At 39.4% G+C, this 24,579-nt stretch overlaps 1 protein-coding gene across 4 annotated transcripts in view; it reads right to left on the bottom strand.

Moving 5' to 3' along the window:
- MYH15 (myosin heavy chain 15) overlaps positions 1-24,244 on the bottom strand; it is a 77,079-nt gene extending 52,835 nt beyond the window's left edge. Inside the window, exons 1-18 of one of the 4 annotated variants that reach the window (XM_056556304.1) lie at positions 24,185-24,244; positions 23,316-23,447; positions 21,241-21,344; positions 20,109-20,252; positions 18,140-18,296; positions 16,062-16,089; positions 15,711-15,807; positions 12,991-13,011; positions 11,631-11,723; positions 10,694-10,757; positions 10,454-10,552; positions 9,229-9,332; positions 9,006-9,144; positions 6,019-6,137; positions 3,219-3,368; positions 1,260-1,430; positions 566-745; positions 333-465 (exon numbers count right to left, since the gene is read on the bottom strand). In XM_056556304.1, coding sequence (XP_056412279.1) covers positions 333-465; positions 566-745; positions 1,260-1,430; positions 3,219-3,368; positions 6,019-6,137; positions 9,006-9,144; positions 9,229-9,332; positions 10,454-10,552; positions 10,694-10,757; positions 11,631-11,723; positions 12,991-13,011; positions 15,711-15,807; positions 16,062-16,089; positions 18,140-18,296; positions 20,109-20,252; positions 21,241-21,344; positions 23,316-23,406 — 1,894 coding nt within the window. In that variant the 5' untranslated portion in view covers positions 23,407-23,447; positions 24,185-24,244. Of the gene's footprint in view, positions 1-332; positions 466-565; positions 746-1,259; positions 1,431-3,218; positions 3,369-6,018; positions 6,138-9,005; positions 9,145-9,228; positions 9,333-10,453; positions 10,553-10,693; positions 10,758-11,630; positions 11,724-12,990; positions 13,012-15,710; positions 15,808-16,061; positions 16,090-18,139; positions 18,297-20,108; positions 20,253-20,471; positions 20,579-21,240; positions 21,345-23,315; positions 23,448-24,184 lie in introns of those variants that run through there. The other 3 variants (XM_056556306.1, XM_056556305.1, XM_056556308.1) reach the window with 3 other exon arrangements.
- Between the last annotated feature and the right edge of the window lie 335 nt (positions 24,245-24,579).

The raw sequence follows: 24,579 nt of genomic DNA, 5'->3' as shown, positions 1-24,579 counted from the left end.
GTAGCTGTACTTTTTATTCATGCTTGCTTTGCATAAGCTATATGTTTGCATATCTTCATGTTATGTAGATTGTATGCATATCTACATGTTATGTATTATTATATTGTAACACTGTACTATTTGATGTGCATTGTCTTATAAAACTACCATATTATTCTCCTTGCCTGTTCTTAGTTGTTAATTTGGAGATTTGATTAGGATTTATGCTACGCACCCTACAGTACAATAAGCGACACAATATTCTTCAATATTGCAACTTTATATTACAATAATAATAATTAATAATAATAAATAATTATTAGCAGCAATTTCACTTTTAGAATGGTACCCACCACTATCTGAGCTGATATAGTTTTCAAAGAGACAGGCAAGAAGTTTGTTGGATGACTTTTGGAAGAGTTGCACAACTGTTTCATTAAGTGGGTCTCTATTTTTCTCCAGCCAACCCATAATATTATATGGAACCTACAGAGGAAGGGCAAAAAAAAAACATAATGTATGGTGCTATTAGGCCACTAAATGTATGGGTATTTATCATGAAGTTTATAAACACCAAGTTACTTACCACTCCAGCATAATGACCAAGCTCAAAATGAGCCTCATATTTTCTCTTCTTGTCAAGTCTTGGCTTTTGAAAATTAGGTGATTTTCCAAGATGGTTATCATAGAGCTTGGCTTTAAATGTCGTGTCTGAAGCCTTAGGAAACATGCACTCCTCTTCAAGGATAGACAAAATCCCCATAGGCTATCACATAAAAGATATGAAATGCATTATTCAAATAATATGCAATATATGTAGATAGATAGGTAACAAAGAGGCAACAGCACGCCCATAAGGTGCAAAAATGTGGGTCTTTATTCACACAAGCGTAATGGCGACGTTTCGGCTGGCTCACCTAGCCACTATCAAGCCTGATAATGGCTGTGTGAGCCAGACGAAACGTCGCCATTACGCTTGTGTGAATATAAAGACCCACATTTTTGCACCTTATGGGAGTTCTGTTGTCTCTTCGTTTTGTACATGGATGGATCTGTGACCAGGATCTAAGCAACTGTGTGCACCCCACCACTGTTTGATTTGTTTGCTGGTGTGCTGTTCTCCTGCATTTGGTAGATAGATAGATAGATAGATAGATAGATAGATAGATAGATAGATAGATAGATAGATAGATAGATAGATAGATAATGGATTAATACTAAATAATAAAATATAAAGTATTTATATTATTAAATTCAGTGTCATTAGAAAATACCATTACCTTTTCAATCAGATCAATGCAGGCCTGTAAGTCAAGCCCAAAGTCAATGAACTCCCAGTCAATGCCTTCTTTCTTATATTCCTCTTGTTCCAGCACAAACATGTGATGGTTAAAAAATTGTTGCAACTTTTCATTTGTATAATTGATGCAAAGTTGTTCAAAGCTGTTAAACTGTAAAAATACAAGTTATTGGATTTTACTTGTATGTATATATATATATATATATATATATATATACATATATATATATATACATAAATTAAGATCAATAATACTTGCTATTAGAATACATTTAATAATTTGAACTATAAAAAGTTAATGTAATTCCAAACTGTATCATTTATAACTTTTAAATAACTATTGAAGTGCTTATATTGAGAACAATTTGTATATTTAATATGAAGGGAACCTTTAAATTACACTTACACTGGGATGTATTGTAAGTTTGGAGAATCTACACCCAAAAGCAGCCAGAGCATAGCCAGTACAGAGTCACCTAGTGGGTACACATTAGCAGGTGGGTGGGGCAGGAGTAGTAAAAACAGGGTGCCTGTTGTATGTTACACTGCCCTTGGCATGCACAGCGATTCCTGGCGGCATGAATCTGCTGAGGAATTCAGCGACAAAATTTCTCAGTGAATTTCTGTAGTGTGCATGGGCCCTAATTCTACAATTTCTTCCTTTTCTGCCATTTACCAGTCACATAAATAATGTGATCATGTGATCATGGTATCGTACAGAATGTTACAGTTCAAAGGGCTATCTGAGTTACATATGTTTCTACAGTTTGTGATGTTGATATCATAGGAGGGGATTTAAGAAAAAAAATCAATTTTTTATGCCATTCATTTTTTTTTAGAAACATTAACTATATTGAAAAAAATGACATTATTTTTAAACGCTATAAGGGGATTTTGATCTTTTTCTTTCTATCTATAAGGTATTGGCTTATGTCTATATCTCTACATGCCATTACATTATAACTAAGTATAACAGTGCTGCGACATATAGATAGAGAAAATCTAAAATGAGTAGTGTAGTTTGGGGCTCACTGACAATGTTTCACTTGTTGTGCACAATGTCCAGGGTTGTAAGCAGAGATAAAATAAGTAAAATGTTTTAATAAAGAGGCGATAGATGCATGTATCAGCGGAACCTGCCATTTGTGGCACCTCCCTATCCAATGTTCATGCAGGCCTTCAAAATCTTCCCTGATGGCATTTATCGGAGTCTGAGGATGGTCAATAGTGTTGTTGTTAGTTCTTGGTAAAATAAACTGTCTCTAGACATGTCTGAACACGGAGCATGTATGTGTATGAGATAGTAAAAGATAGTCTTGGGGAGTGAGAATTCATCTGACAGCTATCTTTATGTGTATGGCCAGCATTAGGCTCTGTTCATGGTTTCCATTTAGAATGGAAACCATGATGCAGTGTTGTATGTATCACAATGGCTTAGAATGAGGCCCATGTCTGACACTTGATGGAAAAATATCTTTAACAGAGCCTCTGAGGCAGATTAAACAGTGGATATTGGCAGACATAGCTTGCTGAGGTTTACTTTCAACAGTTCCCCCCTATATTATAATTCTGGATTTGCCCTTGAATGGGTAGGGGTCAGCTAAAATAGATAACCACCAAGATCCTATCTGTAATTAATTATATTAGCATATGGTGGAAATATTTCCCATTTGTAAAGAAAAAAAATAAAAATAAAATTGTAGCCATAAAGATGCAATAAACAGCTCATGAAAACAGTGCTATGGACTGAAAGAGGTTGGACAGACCATGATAAAACATATGGCATAAGTTGTGGGGCTAGCCTAAGTGAAATGGGCAGGACATGACCCAGAAAGCTAAACTTATAGGTCAGTTATTACAAGTATTAATTATTGGTTAAATAACATATTTTTTGTGGTACTCAGTGTAGCATCTTAGATTGTTGGAATATATGACTTACATCAAAAATTTCAAATCCAGCAATGTCAAGCACACCAATGAAGAACTGCCTGGGTAACTTTGTATCCAGTGTTTTGTTTATTCGGACCACAAGCCACTTAAACATTCGGTCATAGATGCCTTTAGCCAATGCACCGACTGAATAAACAACCTATAAGGGAAATATTTTAGAAAAGATTTATTTTCATAAAAGATTTTATTAAAAGGATCCTGATGTTCAAGGCCATGTTTAACCAGCTAAGTACAGCACAGAATAGCTTGTTCTTGTGAGGAGTAGCCACACAGAGGCCTAAAATCCCCATGCAAAATGTAAATGAGCTAGAGTGGTGTGACTATGAATCAACTCAATGTGCAGTCACCTCCCTCGGGCATGGTGCATGGCCAACAATTCTGTCGGGAATATACAAAGTGATACAGACTGACCTTTATATGGTATCCTGTGGGACATGTGAAAAGGGCGGAAAAAAGTATTTCACCACTTCTCTCTCCGCAGAGATTCATTAACATGTATAGGAGTCACAACTATAAGGCTCTGTTTTTCTAGCTTGCATCAGTTCACCTACCAGACCCCTAAGATGGTTTATTCCGGTTTATTCTGGATGACAAAAAGTCTGTCTTAAAGGGGTACTCCGGCACTAAGACATCTTGTCCCCAATACAAAGGATAGGGGATAAGATGCCTGATCGTGGGGGTCCCGCCGCTGGGGACCCCCGTGATCTTGCACGCAGCACCCCGTTAGAATCAGTGCCCGAAGCATGTTTGTTCCGGGTCTGATTACTGGCGATCACGGGGCCTGGAGCATTGTGACGTCACGCTTCGCCCCCTGAATGCAAGCTGTGGTGTCCCGGTGCCGTATTGCATACCGTACCTAGTGTACAGGTCCCCAAAGTCAGAGTAACTACGTTCAGGTAGGGTTCCTCAGGTGGAACAGCCCCTAGTCGCCTCTCCTAAAGTCTCTAATCTCTAATGTTAATATATATGTATATATTTAATAATTATATATATTCTATAGTAATGTATAGCACTTACCTTGTTCAGCGTCGCAGGACCTTCGGTCATGTGACCATGCTAGTAACCTCTATGGTGTGTTGTAGGACCTTAGGAGGCCCTTGGGTCACATGTTACCCACAAATCTCTGTAATGGTGATTGACATCAGTATGGACCAATTAGCGTTAGTCCAGCTCCTGCCCATATAAGGTAGCTGCGTCCAATTAACGCTCTCTTGGGTTGCTGCTCTCTTGGATGCCGGACTAACAGGACTGTGCTACGCAACTTTCAAAGACACGCTAGGCCTCAAAAACCTGCCGGCCTCAGCGGAACCAAAACCGTGAGTTCAAATCTAAATCCCCGCTAATACTAGCATGAATACTGGACCGCAACTAACCCCTAAATCCAGTGGAGCCACAAATAGTACTAAAAGACTATTAATGCTAAAGTCCCAACCTTTGTCAATCTCCAAGGAAAGCTGTTGTTATGCTCAGAGACTGTTGTATTATTGAAGCTTGCAGAAAACCTTCAGTAAAAGTTAATGCTGTTTCAGAAACTCTCCGGTTGTGGACAACCTATTCTTCTTATCTACCTCCCTATCGCTCTTGGGAAGGGTGGCGGTAGGAAAAGCGTTATTGAGGAACCCTCACCCTGGTGTCACAAATAGCAAGGGTTAAAAAGCACCCTTTAATTACTGCACAGCTACACTCCCCATATCCTACACCCCCCGAGGCTATCACAAAGCCTATGTGAGGGGGCGTGACAGCTGTCACGCCCCCTCACAAAGGCTTGCATTCAGGGGGCAGAGCGTGATGTCACACGGAGGCGGGGCCGTGACGTCACAATGCTCCCAACGGCAGGACCCCCACGATCAGGCATCCTATCCCCTATCCTTTGGATAGGGGATAAGATGTTTTAGCGCCAGAGTACCCCTTTAAGGATCTTGTTCACTGCTTAGGATTTTATATAGATGAGTGTGCTTACTTTAGCTTAAACACATTAGCCTCTAGCATAACATAAAGAAAAGGGACCTGGGACTTGTTCAAATAGTGAGTGGATCGGAGGTTGTGAATGTTATTGTGACTGGCTTCTGTGGACAACCAAACAATGACAATGTCATCCACATATCTCCGATATCATGGCATTTGTTTAAAAAAGGGGTTACTATTACTAAAGATATACTGATTTTGCCATCTTTAGGAGACTCTTAGGCTGGGTTTACACTACAGAATTTCAAAAGGAATTCCACTTGGTAATAGCAGAGTCCTATTGTTGACAGCACTCAGTATCTCCGGCGAAATTTTGTCTGGCCAGAAATATTGAAGTGTGAACCCGGCCTTATACATGTTACTGGATCTCTGTGAGGAGAGAAGGGGTTAAATGTTTCACCTGTCCTGTTCACTTCTATCACAGGATACTATATAAAAGTCAGCATGTATTTCAACCATGCAGGTAACGAGAAAGAATCATCTGATCTGAAACATGTCAATATATCTAGATTTTTCTATGTATCTGCTTGCGGATTTGCCATTTACCTTTCTACAATAAAAGAAAATTCTCAGAGTGCCTGTTAGTAGCGTAAAGCATGCCACCACTTTACCATAGAGCAATGAAAACTTCATTTTCACAATTGGGTGAGCTTTCAAAATTTAGATCTCCAGTAGTCATAAAGTGATAGCATATCCTCACAATATGCCTTGAAATTATTAGATAGGAACACCCCTTTAAATGTTTAAATAATGACAAGTGGTATATTAGGTTAATTTAGAAAGCATGGATCCTGCATATTTGAAGTTTAATTCGATGGACTTACCTGTGCTACAGTTTGTCCTTTGGTCACATACTCATTACCTACTTTCACTCTGGGATGCATCAGCCCCTTTACCAATTCAGAGGAGCTGACCCCCATCAAATAGGCAGCCTTATCCGTATCTAATATAAATTAAAGCATACCGCATATTTATTAGAATAACTCTTTTATACTATTATTAATAAAATGTATTGCTTGTTTATTGCTTTTTATGCATGAAAAACTGAACAAGTAAATCAGCTTCTAATTCTACGGTAGATTAAGACATTTCTGTACGGTCACTGGTTCTTGCATAGTTATGGGCACATCATCAGAATATGAACAATCATATTCTTTTTTTTCCCCACTAATATACAAAGATTGGACTTTAACCCCTTAAGGAGTGAGCCCATTTGCGCCTTAAAGACTCAGATAATTTTATTTTTACGTTTTCGTTTTTTCCTCCTCGCCTTCAAAAAATCATAACTCTTTTATATTTTCATCCACAGACTATTATGGGGCTTGTTTTTTGCGCGACCAGTTGTCCGTTGTAATGCCATCACTCACTTTACCATAAAATGTATGCCGCAACCAAAAAAATACTATTTGTGTGGGGAAATTAACCCCTTAAGGACTCAGGGTTTTTCCGTTTTTGCACTTTAGTTTTTCCCTCCTTACCTTTTAAAATCATAACCCTTTCAATTTTCCACCTAAAAATCCATATTATGGCTTACTTTTTGCGTCGCCAATTCTACTTTGCAGTGACATTAGTCATTTTACCCCAAAATGCACGGCGAAACGGAAAAAAAAATCATTGTGCGACAAAATCGAAAAAAAAACGCCATTTTGTAACTTTTGGGGGCTTCCGTTTCTACGCAGTGCATATTTCGGTAAAAATTACACCTTATCATTATTCTGTAGGTTCATACGGTTAAAATGATACCCTACTTATATAGGTTTGATTTTGTCGCACTTCTGGAAAAAATCATAACTACATGCAGGAAAATTTATACGTTTAAAAATGTCATCTTCTGACCCCTATAACTTTTTTATTTTTCCACGTACGGGGCGGTATGAGGACTCATTTTTTGCGACGTAATCTGAAGTTTTTATTGGTATGATTTTTGTTTTGATCTGACTTTTTGATCACTTTTTATTCATTTTTTAATGTTATAAAAAGTTACCAAAATACGCTTTTTTGGACTTTGGAATTTTTTTGCGCGTACACCATTGACCGTACGGCTTAATTAATGATATATTTTTATAGTTCGGACATTTACGCACGCGGCGATACCACATATGTTTATTTTATTTTTTTTTACACAGTTTTATTTTTTTTATGGGAAAAGGGGGGTGATTCAAACTTTTATTAGGGAAGGGGTTAAATGACCTTTATTAACACTTTTTTTTTTCTTTTTTTTTGCAGTGTTATAGGTCCCATAGGGACCTATAACACTGCACACACTGATCTCTCATCCTGATCACAGGCGTGTATTAACACGCCTGTGATCAGCATTATCGGCGCTTGACTGCTCCTGCCTGTATCTCAGGCACGGAGCAGTCATTCGTCGATCGGACACCGAGGAGGCAGGTAAGAGCCCTCCCGGTGTCCGATCAGCTGTTCAGGACGCCGCGATTTCACCGCGGCGGTCCCGAACAGCCCGACTGAGCAGCCGGGATACTTTTAGTTTCACTTTAGAAGCGGCGGTCAGCTTTGACCGCCGCTTCTAAAGGGTTAATACCGCACATCGCCGCGATTGGCGATGTGTGGTATTAGCCGCGGATCCCGGCCGTCCGTCCGCGGCGCGATCCCGCTTCATATGGCGGGAGCCGGCGCAGGACGTAAATATACGTCCTGCGTCGTTAAGGGGTTAAAAAGAAAACCACAATTTAGCAAATTTTGGAAGGTTTCGTTTTCACGCCGTACAATTTACGGTAAAAATGACATGTTTTCTTTATTCTTTGGGTCAATATGATTAAAATGATACCCATGATAACATACTTTTCTATTACTTTTGCCCTTAAAAAAATCACAAACTGTTTAACCAAAGTACATTTAAAATCCCCCTATTTTGAAGACCTATAACTTTTTAATTTTTCCGTATAAGCAGTGGTATGAGGGCTCATTTTTTGCGCCGTGATCTGTAATTTTGCTTACATAAAACTTTTAATACAATTTTTTATAAATTTTTTGCGGAAATAGAATGTTATAAAAAAAGCAGCTATTTTGGACTTTTCTTTTTTTTACGCTCACGCCGTTCACCGTACGGTATCATTAACATTTTATTTTAATAGTTCGGATATTTACGGGGGTGAAATAGGGAAAATTTTTGAAACTGCGCCCACTTGTGATGTCACGCTCCGCCCCTCAATGCAAGCCTATGGGAAGGGGCGTGATAGCTGTCACGCCCCCTCCCATAGGCTTGCATCGAGGGGCGGAGCGTGACGTCACACGGGGGCGCAGGCGTGACGTCACACGAACACGCTCTGGGGACTGATTACAAACGGGGTGCCGCGTGCAAGATCACGAGTGTCCCCAGCGGCGGTACTCCTGTGGTCAGGCATCTTATCCCCTATCCTTTGGATAGGGGATAAGATGTCTAAGCACCGCAGTACCCCTTTAAGTAAAAGTTCCAGTTATCTCACAATTCCTGCTGTGGACATTCCTTTATTGCCTGCCGTCTTTGGGTTGGTTGTCGGCAGGGCCTTTTAAAGAAAACAACCACATCCTGGCTTCACGACAAATCGGGTGTTAATAACACCTTACCCCACAGGGTTAGTACCACCAGACCCTGCTACACCATTGCAACACCCCAGACACCACACATAATGTTTCCAAAACTTCTCCAAAAGATCATGCATGAGGAAGACTAGACATTTTTGTAGTTCTATAATATTTTATGAATATTAGAAATCTTTGTGGAGAAGATATTTTTATGGAAATGTTAAGGTTCATTTCAAAAGGTTTCACTGTATAATTCACTGAATACTCTCTTATATGGTGAACTTACTCTCAGTGCCATCAGGCTCTGCTTGTTCTTCCCTCTGTCTCTGTTTAAATTTCATATTGCCAAAATGCATTATGGCACCGGTCAATTTGAAGGCACCATACTTTTCTTCAGGTATAAATCCTAAGATGTCAAATGCTTGCTGTGGAAATGATCAAAGAGCATGGGAAAACTCAGTTCAGTTACCAAGGTTCTATGTTTTATTGTTTACATTTTCACTACTTACATCAGTCGCTACTAATTCTTCACAATCGTCTAGGTTATCCACTGTAACAACACCTTGTGAGCTAAAGTGAAAATCATAAGGGTTTGTGCTCACTAAGAGCAAATCTGTGACAAAATACAGATGAGAGGTTTAGTATTTTAAATGTAACTTTCATTTTAAACAACTTTGCACAAATCAATAGCACAAGCACAAAGTCTTATTTGTATTATTAAGAAAAATCTGGTTTCCAGCTGCACTGAGATCATGTTACAGTGTCAATACAAATCTATGAAGAGAGGAGGGACGAAGGTTGGGGGCGGGGTGAGTGAGCAGAAGAGGAAATGCAGGCATGTAGATAAAGACTGACTCTGCAGGTTTACTATCTCACAGAAAGTCCTGGAATCACAGATTATACCGCTCAAGTACTGCTCTATATTGCTGCAACCTCTGGATTTTTTGTGTATGTTGTTTATGGGAGCCAACACAGCTAGCTAGTTGACTCAGGAAGGGAAATCTGACTGAAAGATGGAGCCTGCAAGAGGGTAACCAAGGGTAAAAATGCCATTAACAAGTGATATTATGGGCAGAAATATAGCTACTCCTCATGTACACACACAATGCAGCTTATACTGAAAAATCACCTGAAATGACAGTTAATGATTAAAAGGGTTATAACTCCCACCCCCCTCCAAAAAAAAAAAAAAATATCCCTTTTCACAGAATAGGGGATAAGCTAAGCCTCGGCTCTCCTCGCTGCCTGAATCAGCATATGTGCTTCGATAGACGGTGCATGGAGCATTTGTCATCTACCACTCCATTAGCAGGGAGAGCCTGGGCCCTGTCTTTGGCCCACCCCTTGCGATCAGACGCTTATTCCCTATCATGTAGATAGGGGATACATTTTTTTTCTGCTGCTTTTTGGCTGGCCCTTCTCTCTGTGGCCCTAGTTGCATTGAAATAATCATTCCTGGCCATGGAGAACCTTTAATAAGTATGTGAACATATGACTGTTAAGTTGTTATTTTTTATCGGTCTTGTTTGATCTGTTCATTCTTTGTAGAAATACTTTTTTAATTTTGTTATGACTTTAATACGGGTAAAACCGATTGGTGTCCTCACATCTTATATGATTCATAGAGAAGACCTTATTGTTTAGACCATTATAGATAACATCTAGATGAACTATCTCTAGTACGTTACAGTTATAAGGTAGTCTATAGATCCATGTATATGAATTTCTTCTCACCTTGTAGTTCACTCATTTTCCCACTGGTTATCTGATAAAAGATGTGGTAGCTTCTCTCTCCTGGCTGCTGAAAAATTACTCTGGATTTTTCCAGTAAATCTGAAAATATATTTTATTAAAATGTAACAAAATATTTTGTCATGTACAGTATAATCTTAAAGATGCTGAAATTATAGAAGATACTAATCATCAACTGTTCTTGAGTATGTATTACTTAGGCTGAATACATTATAAACTTACAGATTTCAATATCAGCAGAAGACAACTTGCCAGTAGTACCAAAGTGGATTCGGATGAATTTACCCTGAAACAGAGTTGAATTATTTCCCTTTTGTTAAGAAACAATAAAATGTAAATTTACTGAAAGTATATCTTTCTCCTATTTGTTAAACTTTTCACATTGCTTATTATTATCCATAATGTAACTCCATTTACTCTAATGAGCTGACCGGAGTCAAACGGTGACTCTGGTCGGCTCAGTTTTGACCCGTATGCGGTTTTGGACTGGACCTAAAACCGTAGTGTACTACGGTTTTAGTTCCGGTCAGGAAACCGCATACGGGTCAAAACTGAGCCGACCGGAGTCACCGTTTGACTCCGGTCAGCTCATTAAAGTTAATGAAGTTAAGGGCTGATCCGGCCGGGATACGGGAGCGCCCGGATTGCCCCTCCCCCACCGGATCTTCTTACATCAGAGCTGCCAGGCAAAACAGAGAGAAGAGAGGGGGTATTGCCAAATAGCTATTGTCTATACTAAGAGGAGGATGACAATCTTATTTGAAGGTGGTTGAGCCAGTCACTGGACTTAGGATTTGCATACCATGCTTGCTGAATATTGAGAGTCTACATATAGGGGGAGATTGATCAAACCCTGTGCAAAGGAAAAGTTGCCCAGTTGCCCACAGCAACCAATCAGATCGCTTCTTTCATTTTGCAGAGGCCTTGTTGAAAATGAAAGAAGCGACCTGATTGTTTGCAATGGGCAACTTTACCTCTGGACAGGTTTTGATAAATCTCCCCCATAGAGTATGCTTGACCAGACAGGCCCACAGCAACTAGAAATAGCAAATACATACAAGCATAAGCCGATGATGACCCATAACTTTCAAACTTTCTGAATTTATTGGAAGGGTGTGCTGCAGAAAGGAAATTCAGCAAAGCCCAAAAGTGAACTTACAAAACGAGAAGAGTTGTCATTTCTCAAAGTTTTGGCATTTCCAAAAGCTTCCAGGGCAGGGTTTGCCTGGATGATTTGATCTTCCAGGGTTCCCTACAAGAGATAAACACAAATCTATAGACATACATATTTTATACCACTGACAATTCATACATAGGCTTGGAGATCCTGTAATTATTGATGTGCATTGGGAGAACAAAGGGTGATTTCAGAACATTGACAGATGTTTAATTTCTATAAATTTAGCTTGATTAAACAAATGTAAAGTGGGCTGTCATGTCATGTAGGAAACAGAGCAGCCCTAAGTTGAACCCCGCTTCTGTCCCTACATACTTGGACAATTTGCCCTAAACCATGATCCCTAACTGAGTGGCAGCTGCTACTCTAGGTTAAGTGCTCAGGGAAATATGAGAAGTCAGGCAAGCTTGGCTAAACCAAATAAGGGCGCTAAAAGAAATACCAGGAAACAAGCCAAGGGGTCAATACCAGAAAGGGCAATGCAGCACAATGTTAGAACCAGAGACAGAACAATAAACAGGCAAGGGTCAAACCAGGAATGTACGTCAAGTCCAAATCGACAAGCAAAGGTGAGGTTATAGAACAGGTAAACAGTATCCTAGGAAGGCTGGGTAGTGAAAACACTGGTGATGGCTGTGAAAAGACCAAGCACTGGCACAAAGCAAGGCAGCTGCACATTTAAATATCCCACCATCATAAGGTATGCTGGCAAAGCAGCTGATTGGCCTAGAGCTGTCACCTTCTGATTGGCTAGCCAGTCACCATAGCAGCACAGGGTTGCTCCAGGTTGTGCCTTGCAGGGCACAAGAGTGAGGCCACATCTAAACCACAACTTATAGTTTTCTCCAGCCCTCAACAATCTGTCACCACCAGTTTGTACATTTTGAGGGTCCCAGCACAGGGCCATAAAACAGTATTGTGTATGAGTTGTGTTTTTAATTTCATGAATATAACTGGACCCTTTTTATTGAGGGCAGCCTGGAGATTGGGTGCCCATGACCTTTTTTGCCTGTTCATTGATTGTCTTTCTGATAGGTAATGACTACTGCATACTGGGAATGCCCCACAGGACCTGCCAATTTAAAGATTGTTAAAAGATGTTCTAAATGTTCACTTGTTTTCCAATATCTCCCACTCCTTGGCAGGTGCCATTGTATCAAGATAATTCATGCCAGACACATTACCTGTCAATGATTTTAACAGTAAGGTTTGTGATGTTTATAAAAACATTGCTAAATAATTATTTTTATTTTTTTTAAAGTTTAATATTGTCTGCATATATAATAGAAACCAAATAGCTTTTTTTGTGTTCTGTAAATCAAATGCGAATGTTTCTACCTACCCCAGTCTTCGTTGCTGGTTGCTGTAATGAGAAAAGCAAAGTTTTTCATCAAATGTATTCCTTGTTATGTTTATCAACATATGTTTGGCACAAAAATAAACTTTTATGTAAAATAATGTCAAGTGGGGTCACATGTGGGTATTTATTGTTTTGCGTTTATGACAGAACCGCTGTAAAATCAGCCACTCCTGTGCAAATCACCAATTTAGACCTCAAATGTACATGGTGTGCTCTCATGTTGTGTGCCCACAGATCACTTTACACCCACATATGGGGTAGTTCCGTACTCAGGAGAAATTGCGTTACAAATTTTGGGGATCTTTTTTTCCTTTTACCGCTTTAAAAGTATGGGGCAACACCAGCATGTTAGTGTAAAAAATAAAAACATTTTATACTAGCACTTTGGTGTAGACTCCAAAAAAGGAGAAAAAGCCCCCCAAAAATACCCCATATGTGGCTCTAAACTGTTGCCTTGAAATACGTCAGGGTTCCAAAGCGAGAGAGCACCATGCGCATTTGAGGCCTAAATTGGGGATTTGCATCCGCCACCAAAATACCCTACGGCAGTGTTTCCCAAACAGGGTGTCTCCAGCTGTTGCAAAACTCCCAGCATGCCTTGACAGTCAGTGGCTGTCCTGCAATACTGGGAGTTGTTGTTTTTCAACAGCTGGAGGATCCGTTTTGTAAACAATGCTGTACAAGATGTTTTTTTTATTTTTTTATTGAGGGGGAGGTAACTGTGTAAGGGTATATGTATATGTAGTGTTTTACTTTTTATTTTGTGTAGGTGTAGTGTAGTGTAGTGTTTTTACGAGTACATTCGCACGGTCAGGGGTTTACAGTGAGTTTCTCGCTGGGAGTTTGAGCTGTGGCGGAAAATTTGCCGCATCTCAGACTTGCAGCAGAAAACTCGCTGTACATTCACATGGGATGGGGGGGGGGGCAAACCTTCAGCTGTTGCAAAACTACAACTCCCAGCATGCACTGACAGACCATACATGCTGGGTGTTGTAGTTATACAACAGCTGGAGGCACATTGGTTGCGAAACACTGAGTTAGGACACAAACACAAAGTTAGGACACAGAGTTAGGACACAAACACAGCTGTTGCAAAACTGCAAGACTCAGCATGCATTGACAGTCGAAGGGCATGCTGAGAGTTGTAGTTTTGCAGCAGCTGGAGGCACACTGCTACAACTCCCATCATTCCCTTCGGCTGTCCGTGTATGCTGGGAGTTGTAGTTATGCAACAGCTGGATGCAAACTTTTTCATAGAAAAAATGTGCCTCCAGCTGTTGCAAAACTACAACCCCCAGCATGCACAGACTACCTAAGGGCATGCTGGGAGTTGTAGTTGGAATTCCGATTGTTTTGCAAAATGGTTGGCCTGAGGACCCTAAAAGGGGTTTGCATGGGGTGCCGGCTGAATGATTTCAGCAGGCATCCTGGTCCCCTCCTGGTGCGTGGCGGGGACCGAAATTCCCACAAGTACAAGTACACCCTTGGTCCTTAAGTGGTTGCATGCGCAAGTCTCTTCTGTCTATGTGTGTTACTTGGTTACCATATGTTATCCCCGTCAGTATTATGCTTCGTTGCCATGGTTATTCTCCCACTCTGCTGCCATTGCGCAGTGTGTCCCCGCTCACCTGACCCTGAGTGATCACGTGTCCGGAGTCACTGACGCAACATCCGCGAGCGTCCCTGACAGCCACTTACCCAGCTGGTCAGGTCATGTGATCTAACCTGATCACATGGCCGTGACTACTTCCGCCCTTGCTCGTTGGATCATACGAGCATTTACCATCCTCAGTGCCTCCGATCATGTGACGCATCGGTGTCGCGTGACCGACGTCACTTCGGCCTCCAATGCGGACATGCCGGCATCTTAAGCATACATGGTACTCGCACCATATTTGTTATTTGGCACAGGTAGGATTAATTAGATCAGATGGCGCAATAAATGTCAGCATTCATCATTGATCTAACGAGGTGTCAATCCTCTCATGAAGCTTCATAATTGGTGGTCCTAAATATATAAATAGAGCACACCTATTGGGAATAGCCATGCCCCCTGATGAAGCGCACTAGCGCGAAGCATACGTTATGGTAAGTGCAAGTGGTATATGGCTCTGCATTGGTAACTATTCCTTCTATTCTTTTGTATCATCCACTATCTGGCATTAGTCTTTACACACCTGCATTCAGGTCTATTGTGATGTTTTTACATGTGGATGTTCTTTATCTCTATTTTGTTATCATACCAGTACTGCTTGCTATTTATCCAGCTATGTGCATTGTGCCTTTTCCATATTGTTTATAATGGTTTTATCATAATGATTTGTTAATAAAGTTTGTTTACATTTGGACTTCTTTTCTGTTACTGTTATAATTTTTGGGTGGGATCTTATGTTAAGTGTCAGCAACAACTCTTTCTTATCTTGTGTGGTATTTTGCGTTAACTGGTTAAAAATGTATTAAACTTTTGTAATAGAAAATAAACATTTCTTTAAATAAATTTTTTACTGCAAAAACTCAGTAGAATCTTAGCCTTAGATTAATAATAAAATGGAGTGAATGAAGAAATTTGTTATTTCAAATAGAGTGGAAATTCGGATTTGGTCCGAATAGAATTTTTCATGAAATTTGGATTCGTCCGATTGAATTCGCTCATCTCTAATTATCAATACAAACAGGTTTGTTTACTGTAAACCAATACTTACATTCTTTTTACCATGAACGTCACCAATTGCAGCTACTGTGGCAAAGTACTGAATTACACGTTTCGTGTTGACAGTCTTGCCAGCACCAGATTCTCCACTAAAATACAGGTGAGGAAAAAAGCAATAATAACATACAATAAATACATGCGTAGTAGGAGAAGACAGTGGAATTTAGCTTATGTAATAAGTATGGTGGCAAAATTACAATTTACATTGTTTTTGCTAATGTTTGTGGTATATGTATATACATTTATAATTTAAGATTATGAATGAAGAAGTAATGAGTATAGATAGATAGACAATACAAGTCTATAAAATAATAAATGCTAAATAGCTTTATTTCTTACTTACGTGATTAACATTGACTGGTTTTCCCGATCTAACAAACAAAAGTTGTATACAATTAGATACAATACATGCAGTACTGTGGTAACAGACTTTTTTTTCATGGCATATGGGGGTATTCATCATTGCAGGTGTAAATTAAGCATTTTTTTACACCTTTTTTTTGGTGTGCTGGTAATGTGTAGGAACACCAAATTTATTAAATGGTCAGAGAGTAATTGTGCAGGTCACATTTTCTGAAATTTCACTCTTGACATATACCAAAAAGCTAAGCTTGGTCTGGGCTGGTGTAGTTTAGAGAGTTTTCGGTGGCTGTGTGCCTTTTTTTCCGCATTGTCACAAAATGGCGCAGTTCATAAAACCCATCCATATCATGGGTATTGCCAAAATAATAAGAAGTTATACCAATATATATTGGCCCGTTAGAAACAAAGGTACTTTTGGTCTCTGCCAAGGACATAGATATCCTGGGAGAGTAACATAATTGGTCTGTTGTCTAGCTTTGCCATTCTCAGCAGCAATGTAAGAACGTAGGGCTGGGTGGTATGGCCAAATATGTGTATCGCTGTATTTTTGTAGCTTATGACGGTTCCACGGTATGTAACGGTATTCCCCCCCCCCCCCAAAAAAAAAATTTAATTATTAGCCCAGCACTGCACTGTCCCCATCGGGGTACTACTCACGTCACCCCAAGCACTGCTCTCCTCGTCCTACTGTTTGTTGCGGCCGCCGGCGCTGACACTCTCTGTACTGTGCGGTATCCCTATACTGTATCCCTATGCCTGGGCTGCAAAAGGTAAACAAAATAAAACTAACGCATGTTCCGACGTCGGCCTTACGCTGGGGACGTGAACATCAGACAGCTGTTTGCCTATCACCGACCGCAGCGATGTTCCGCCTCGGCCGGTGATAGGCTGAGCCCAATGTCATGTAAGAAGCCAGCTTCTTACATGACAGTGGGTTCAACCTATCACTGGCCGAAGTGGAACATTGCTGCAGCCGGTGATAGGCTGACGGCTCTCCGGTGTTCCATTCCCTAGTAAGCTGGTCTGGACCGACGGGGAAGGTGAGTTTAAGTTTATTTTGTTTACCTTTTGCAGCCCTGGCATAGGGATACAGTATAGAGCAGTCCTCCAGATGTTGCAAAAGTACAACTCCCAGCATGCCCGGACAGCCAACGGCTGTCCGGGCATGCTGAGAGTTGTAGTTTTGCAACATCTGGAGGTTGAAGACCACTGGTATAGAGTGTCAGCGCCGCCAGACGCAATAAACAGGAGGACCAGGAGGGCAGCGCTCGCGGGTGACATATGTGAGTAGTAGCGTTGGGCTGATAATGAATTGGGGGGGCAGAACAGCGCTCGCGGGTCACATATGATTAGTTCCCCGTGCAGCACTGGGCTGATAATTCATTCATTCCCGAGGGGGAGGGGCCCAATCGGTATTGCGGTATGGGTTAAAATTAATATCTTGCAGCACAAAAATTTCGGTATTCGGTATGAACCGGTATACCGCCCAGCCCTATAAGAACGTATCATCTCTGAGATGCAACCCAGCTTTTCCAGTCTCAGCAGAAATGTTAGACCTTTTTATCTCTGAGCTGTAGCCCAGCTTTTCCAGTTGCTGCAGCATAGAAACATAGAATGTGTCGGCAGATAAGAACCATTTGGCCCATCTAGTCTGCCCAATAATCTGAATCCTATCAATAGTCCCTGGCCCTATCTTATATGAAGGAGCAGTCTCAGAATGTCTCATCACTGAGCTGTAACCCAGTAGAATATATTCAGGGTGGTGACTGGTGTGGAAAGTTATGTGTGTGGCACTATCCTTGTGGCTCTTGTTACACTTACAAGTGACAAGGACACACATTAACTGCAATTAGGTTCAGAGTGGACCAAATGCAATATAGACATGGCTGTACACTATAGTCTTGCTTTACTTTGTCACCACCAATATGGAATTAATACAAAAAGAAAAAATGAAATCCCAAAAATAAACTACCATTTTTTTAAATTTCATATAACAAGTGTCCCTTTTTAGACATGGCCTATGTTTATTTACAATGTAATATGGTAAATGTTACTTACTGCGCAACATGTCATGGTAAGCATTATCGGCAATGGAGAAGATGTGAGGAGGGGCCTCTGAACGTCTCTTGCCCTTATAGGCAGAAACCACTTCAGACTTATACACTGGAAGTGCTTTGTATGGGTTCACCGTCACACAGAAAAGGCCTGAATATGTCTAAAATTTAGAAATAAAAACAATTCTGGTGAGTTGAAACATCTAATGATCAAATACGCTATAAATATCAATCACATTTTGATATTTTGAAAGAATAAGCAAACTGTTATAAAAAATTTTTTCATGTCTAAGGAAATAAAATAAGAAACAAAAATTAATGTGCTGAGTGTAGTACATCCATTATAATGCTTACTACAAGAGGGGAAAGTAGTCTTTTATTAAAACAAATTTAAAATGTATAATTTTAAAGAGTATTAACCCCTTGCCGCATATGGACATTTATAAACATCCATATGCGGCTCCCGAGGTATAACGCGCTCTCAGCAGGTCTATAAGCAACCAAGACCCACGGCTAATGCCGGACATCGCCGATCGGGCTGATGTCCGGCATTAACTCTTTAGACGCGGCGATCAAAGTTGATCACCGCTTCTAAAGTGAAAGTAAAAGCTTCCCGGCAGCTCAGTTGTTCTGATCGGGACCATCGCGGTAAAATCGCGATGCCCCGATCAGCTAGAATGCAACAGGAGGTGTCCCTTACCTGCCTCCTGTGAGTCCGATCGGCGATTGATTGCTCCAAGCCTGAAATCCAGGCTTGAGCAATCAACCGCCGATAAAAATTATCACTGCATTGCAATGTAATGGCAGTGATCATTGTATTGAATCAATGTACTGCATGTTATAGTCCCCTATGGGGGCTATAACACTGCAAAAAAAAAGTGAAACAAAAAGTTAATAAAGATCATTTAACCCCTTTCCTAATCAAAGTTTGAATCACCCCCCTTTTCCCAATAAAAAAAAAAAATACTGTGTAAACAAAAATATAAATAAACATATGTGGTATCGCCGTGTGCGTAAATGTCCGAACTATAAAAAATTATCGTTAATTAAACCGCACAGTCAATGGCGTACATGTAAAAACATTCACAGTCCCAAAAATCGGATTTTTGTTTACTTTTTATACCATAAAAAATTTATAAAAAGTGATTAAAAAGTCTGATCAAAACAAAAATGGTACCAATAAAAACTTCAGATCACTGTGCAAAAAATGAGCCCTCATACCGCCCCATAAATGGAAAAATAAAAAAGTTATAGGGGTCAGAATAGGACAATTTTAAACGGATACATTTTCCTGCATGTAGTTATGATTTTTTTCAGAAGTACGACAAAATCAAACTTATATAAGTAGGGTATCATTTTAATCGTATGGACCTACAGAATAAAGAGAAGGTGTAATTTTTACCGAAAAATGTACTGCGTAGAAATAGAAGCCTCCAAAATTTACAAAATTGCTATTTTTCTTCCATTTTGTCGCACAATGTTTTTACCCGTTTCGCCGTAGATTTTCAGGTAAAATGACTGATGTCATTACAAAGTAGAATTGGTGATGCAAAAATAAGCCATCATATGGATTTTTAGGTGCAAAATTAGAAGGGTTATGATTTTTAAAAGGTAAGGAGGAAAACACAAAAGTGCAAAAACTGAAAAACGCTCGGTCCTTAAGGGGTTAAATAAAATGTAAAATATATGGAGGGAGAGTTTATGAAACTACGTGTGCTGATTTTCTAAAGAATATGCTTGAAGCTGCCACAGTGAGGTGCATGGACTGTAAAATTTATTAGGAAGCTTTTGTCTCTCAATACATTCGGCACATTTTGCTCCAGTACATTTTTCCTTAATACAGTACCAGCATTTGAAAGGGCAGTCCTGATATATGGCCTCCAAAGTGTTTTGCTTTCTAAGCTAAAAAGCAATATCATAAAATATAGCTAAAAACCAATAATATGTAAAATGTAAACAATAATTCAGCTTACATAGATCATCCAGTTAGCATAACGTTTACGCAGGTTGGAGAGCACTGAGGCTTCATTCAGATGTGTTAACATGGCCATGTCTTCAATCATGTCAAACTTTGGAGGATTCATCTGTTGAACATCTCCATCCTTTACAACAACTGTCTGAAGAGACATAAACCAATAAAGAATATCTTAAATCACGTTTTTGGTATATATGTTGGACCCTGTTCTTGCCATGTCTTTGTGAAAGGAACCTTTAAAATAGGATGTTACAAGATGCCTGCTTAGGTTGCATCCTGTTGCCACTGACTTCTGTTTTACAAAGAAACAAATAATCCATATGGACCCTGTTATTCAATATTACAGACAAAGGGAACCTACATCATTTTGTGTGCCGTTTTAGGGGTGTATTTGCCCAGATTTATCAACCTGCCTAAAATTAAATCTGTCTGTTGTTGCCCATGACCACCAATCACAGCTCAGCTTTCATATCTTAACAAGCTCTGGTAAAATGAAAGCTAAGCTGTGACTGGTTGTTATGGACAACACCAGACAGTTTTGGTTTGAGGCAGAGCAATAAATCTGCACCATAGTCTTTTACCAGGATGCAAATCCACCTTATGATCCTAGCCTTACTTAATCTCCCCTGGTATCTCTACATATATATATATATATATATATATATATATATATATATATATACATGCACAGATATCGTCTTGGGCTTGCTCATAGGCATTAAAAAAAATATAAAGGTTGGGTTAAAATGATTATTTTAGTATCTGACACTTCTAGCTGTTCACTTTGTAAAGAGCCCAAACTAATTAACTCTAAAGAAAAGCCACTCAGAAATTTCGGTACAGCAGACTCTTATTGTTTTCAACAGGAAATAGGATTCTGCGGCACCCTGTACACTGTATATTGAAATTCTGGACTCCAGTGAAAGAATTTACATACTTATTCTTATGGAGGAATACGCTTGGAAATGCTTAGTTTTTTAAGGAAATGGCGCATGTCTGAGCAGTCCTAGCGTCAACTGAATAGCACTGATTTAGTTGGCGCCTTCTGCGTGGGTATTCCCAGTGTGTGTTCATTCATTTTCTATATTTCCTAGTACACTAACTACTGTGTATAACATGGTATATTGTACCTTGCCATCTGCCAATTCAACCGTGACTTTTCCTCCTGCTGTCTCTTTGATCTCAGCTTCCAGGTAGGCTTCCTTGTCATCAGGTATCCAGCATTTCTTTTTTCCTGTTACAATAAAAATTACCATTAAATGACATCAAGCTATTATTATTTTTATGCAATTTTTTTTTCTAGCATGTGCTATAGCTTGTGTCTACGAGCTGTACTAGCTTCTCTTGTTTGCAGAATTCATTATTTTTGCATTCTATATTGCTACAAGCACTTCATGGGAAAGTACTGATAGACAATGCCTATTGTTTAGATGTTATGTTATGATATGTGGTGGTGTTCTTACTTTTCAGTTGTTGACCATTGAGTTTTACAGTAGAAACTGATAGGGTGGTTCTACATGGACCACTGTTTACATAAACAAATCATCCAGCATATAAGTATCAAAAAAGTGAGAACATAAGAGTCTCTGGATGTGCTTAAAATATAACTTTTACTAGTAGCAATTAAAATTATTAAACTATTATAGGTGTTGATTCATGAATTAGCCAAATGGCAAAATTAAACAGAGAAGAGTGCTATTTTATGGATAATTGCTGAGCCCAGCCAACATCCCTATTGCACAATCACTGTTAAAAAGTAAGATAAATACACAGCCAGCGCAGTCACTGGATAAAGTACGTAACAACGCGTTTCTGCCACGGTTTACGGTGGCGTCATCAGGGAGGAATATATAACTTTCTTTCTATTATCCAGATAGGTACCACAAAATGTATAAAAATAAATTAATGTATATGCCAAAGAAACCTAAAAAGGAAAGCATAATAACAATCTTGTATAGAGACAGTGGAATCAGGCATGTAGCATATTGCCCCAGGTAGCTTATAGTCAGTATCACCGCCTGTAGAAAAAAGAAATATGCAGATCCACTGTCTATATTCAGAATCCTGCGATCCACGGTTTCAACGGATCAGTAGAGTAACAACGTGAGACACCTGCAGTCCTGCAGGGAGCCGGGGATTACCGGCTCACTCGCGGGTTCCAGCGAGGAGATGGCGTCCAGCGAGGAGACGCCATCTCCTCGCTGGAACCCGCAAGTGAGCCGGTAATCCCCGGCTCCCTGCAGGACTGCAGGTGTCTCACGTTGTTACTCTACTGATCCGTTGAAACAGTGAAGAGAAAAATAGCTCCCAACATCCCTGACTGTGATACATGTCAGAACACAGAGCATTTCCTCCTGTAACTAGGCTCCTATATAACAGCTGCAATTACAGGCAAAAATGCAGGGTAAAAGAAAAAATACAATAAATAAGCTTATAGAAAACTAAACAAAAAATAGTCTGAAAAAATAAAAGACTTTATGGTGCTTGCTGCGGTATAATTCTGCTAACTAGGATATGGTATATATCATATTTAACAAAAAAGAGGAAGCCAAAATACATCCTTATCATATAACATGTAATGCGTTCAGCACAAACACCATATTTATCTAAAATGTCATTTATCTAGGAAACAAATATATTTACTCCACCACTTCTTTGGGCTGTATGCTTCAACCCAATGACCTGACGAATGAGCATTTGCTTGTTTGTCGGCTTTTTACTGGCTGTATTTCATGGCACAATATCAACCTATTATACCAATATTCACCTCTTGTAAGAGGGGCTTTAATCTGCTAAAATAAGCCAAGTATGAAAATATATATATATTTTTTCTTATTTTTGTCTGTATACTGTATGTACCGTTTTTTACACTTCATAGATGGATAGAATTGTATGTATATTTGTCCAACAAATAACAAGCATGGTGAGTGTGGTGACTTATTTTTCTTCCATAAACATGCTTTTTTCTGCAAAATACTGTAAAAAAAAAAATAAAAATAAACTGAATACTGTATATTTGATATTGTTATAATATTATCCAAAACATAATAGTGATTTTTTTCATTTTCCCTCTTAAAAACAATAAAAAAAATAAGCTATTTTATAGTTTTGTTGCTAACAAAAATAAGGAATGTGTCAGTGGAAATAAAAGAAAATATGTCATTCTGGAACGCGCATAAAAAATATAATAAAATGTTGTACTTGCCATCAAAAGCCACAGTCTGCTGTATCATTAACTCCTTGTCACTCTTCCTCAGGAAGGGAGCTGCCTCCCCGAAATCTGACATGTCCATCATCTTGGCAGATTGATGTGATGTACAAGATTAGCCACTGCAAACTAAAAACAATGTAAGCAATCTTCATAAGATGGACTATAATACACAGACTAAATCAATTATATATATTCACATATACTGTATACCATGCATAGAAAAGCAAGTCTAATATTACATACCCTATCAAGTAAATGGTTCAGTAATGTGTGCCTGATGAGCTGAAGCTTTTATATAAGGTCTCCAAGGTCAAGAAGCCCCAGGACCTCTCATATGATACTATATTAGTATGGTGGGTGTGTGTAGATTGGTGACAATATGCATACAGTTAGGGGGGAGTGTGTTTTTGGCTCATGTTTGTCTCTTCACTTGTTGGTACATTGTTGATAAATGACCTAATGGAACAGAGAAATTGTTTTCTCTAATCACACATGATAAAGTATGTACATCGTGGCTTCCAAAACATTTCCTTATCTCTCCACTTAAGTGCTTAGAGGCAAAGTAAAGGACTGGAGTCTTTATATGCTGAATAAAGTAATATCAATTCAGAGTATTAAAGTAAATATAAACTTGTATGGGTACTATTCTGAAAGTTACCATAATGGACAGGTACAGGGCAAGCACCAGATTATTGATATAGAACAGAGGACATTGCCCTGGGATCTGGACCTTGTTCTCACTACAGATTACATTAATGCCATGGTAAACTTTAGGTGATGAAAATTACTCTCTAACATAACCAGATAGAACCCTCCCCAATTCCACCCATATTCCAGCCAAATAAAAAAGTAATTATTCCTACTGTTAATTTGATATCCATAGATCCTACATGACAGTACCAGACTGTTGAGACCCAATAAGCTCCTAGCAGGCTATAACTACCCCTCCCCTTATTACAATAATTAATTAAATAATAACTGACACAACAACAATTTAACTTTTCCGTGGGTGGGAATCGGCCACAGCTTTATTTATAAAATTACTTATATAAATAACAATTTAACTGTAACAAAGACACAGATTGGCTTCTTACCAACCCGAGAGGTGCTGCCACACCGTCCTGTGTGGAGGTCTACCCCGGGTTTACCCCGCTTTCACCGTCTTCTTACCGCCAAGCTGTGACTTACAAGAAACAGAGATACAAAAAGAAAGGGAGGGAGGGAGGGCAAAACTCCGGGTCCTGGGCAGATTGAGGGG

This window comes from Hyla sarda, chromosome 2 (assembly GCF_029499605.1).
Source record: "Hyla sarda isolate aHylSar1 chromosome 2, aHylSar1.hap1, whole genome shotgun sequence".
NCBI classification, from domain to species: Eukaryota; Metazoa; Chordata; class Amphibia; order Anura; family Hylidae; genus Hyla; species Hyla sarda.
Note: the sequence above shows the minus strand (reverse complement) of the source record. Positions and strands in the feature narration are given on the sequence as shown.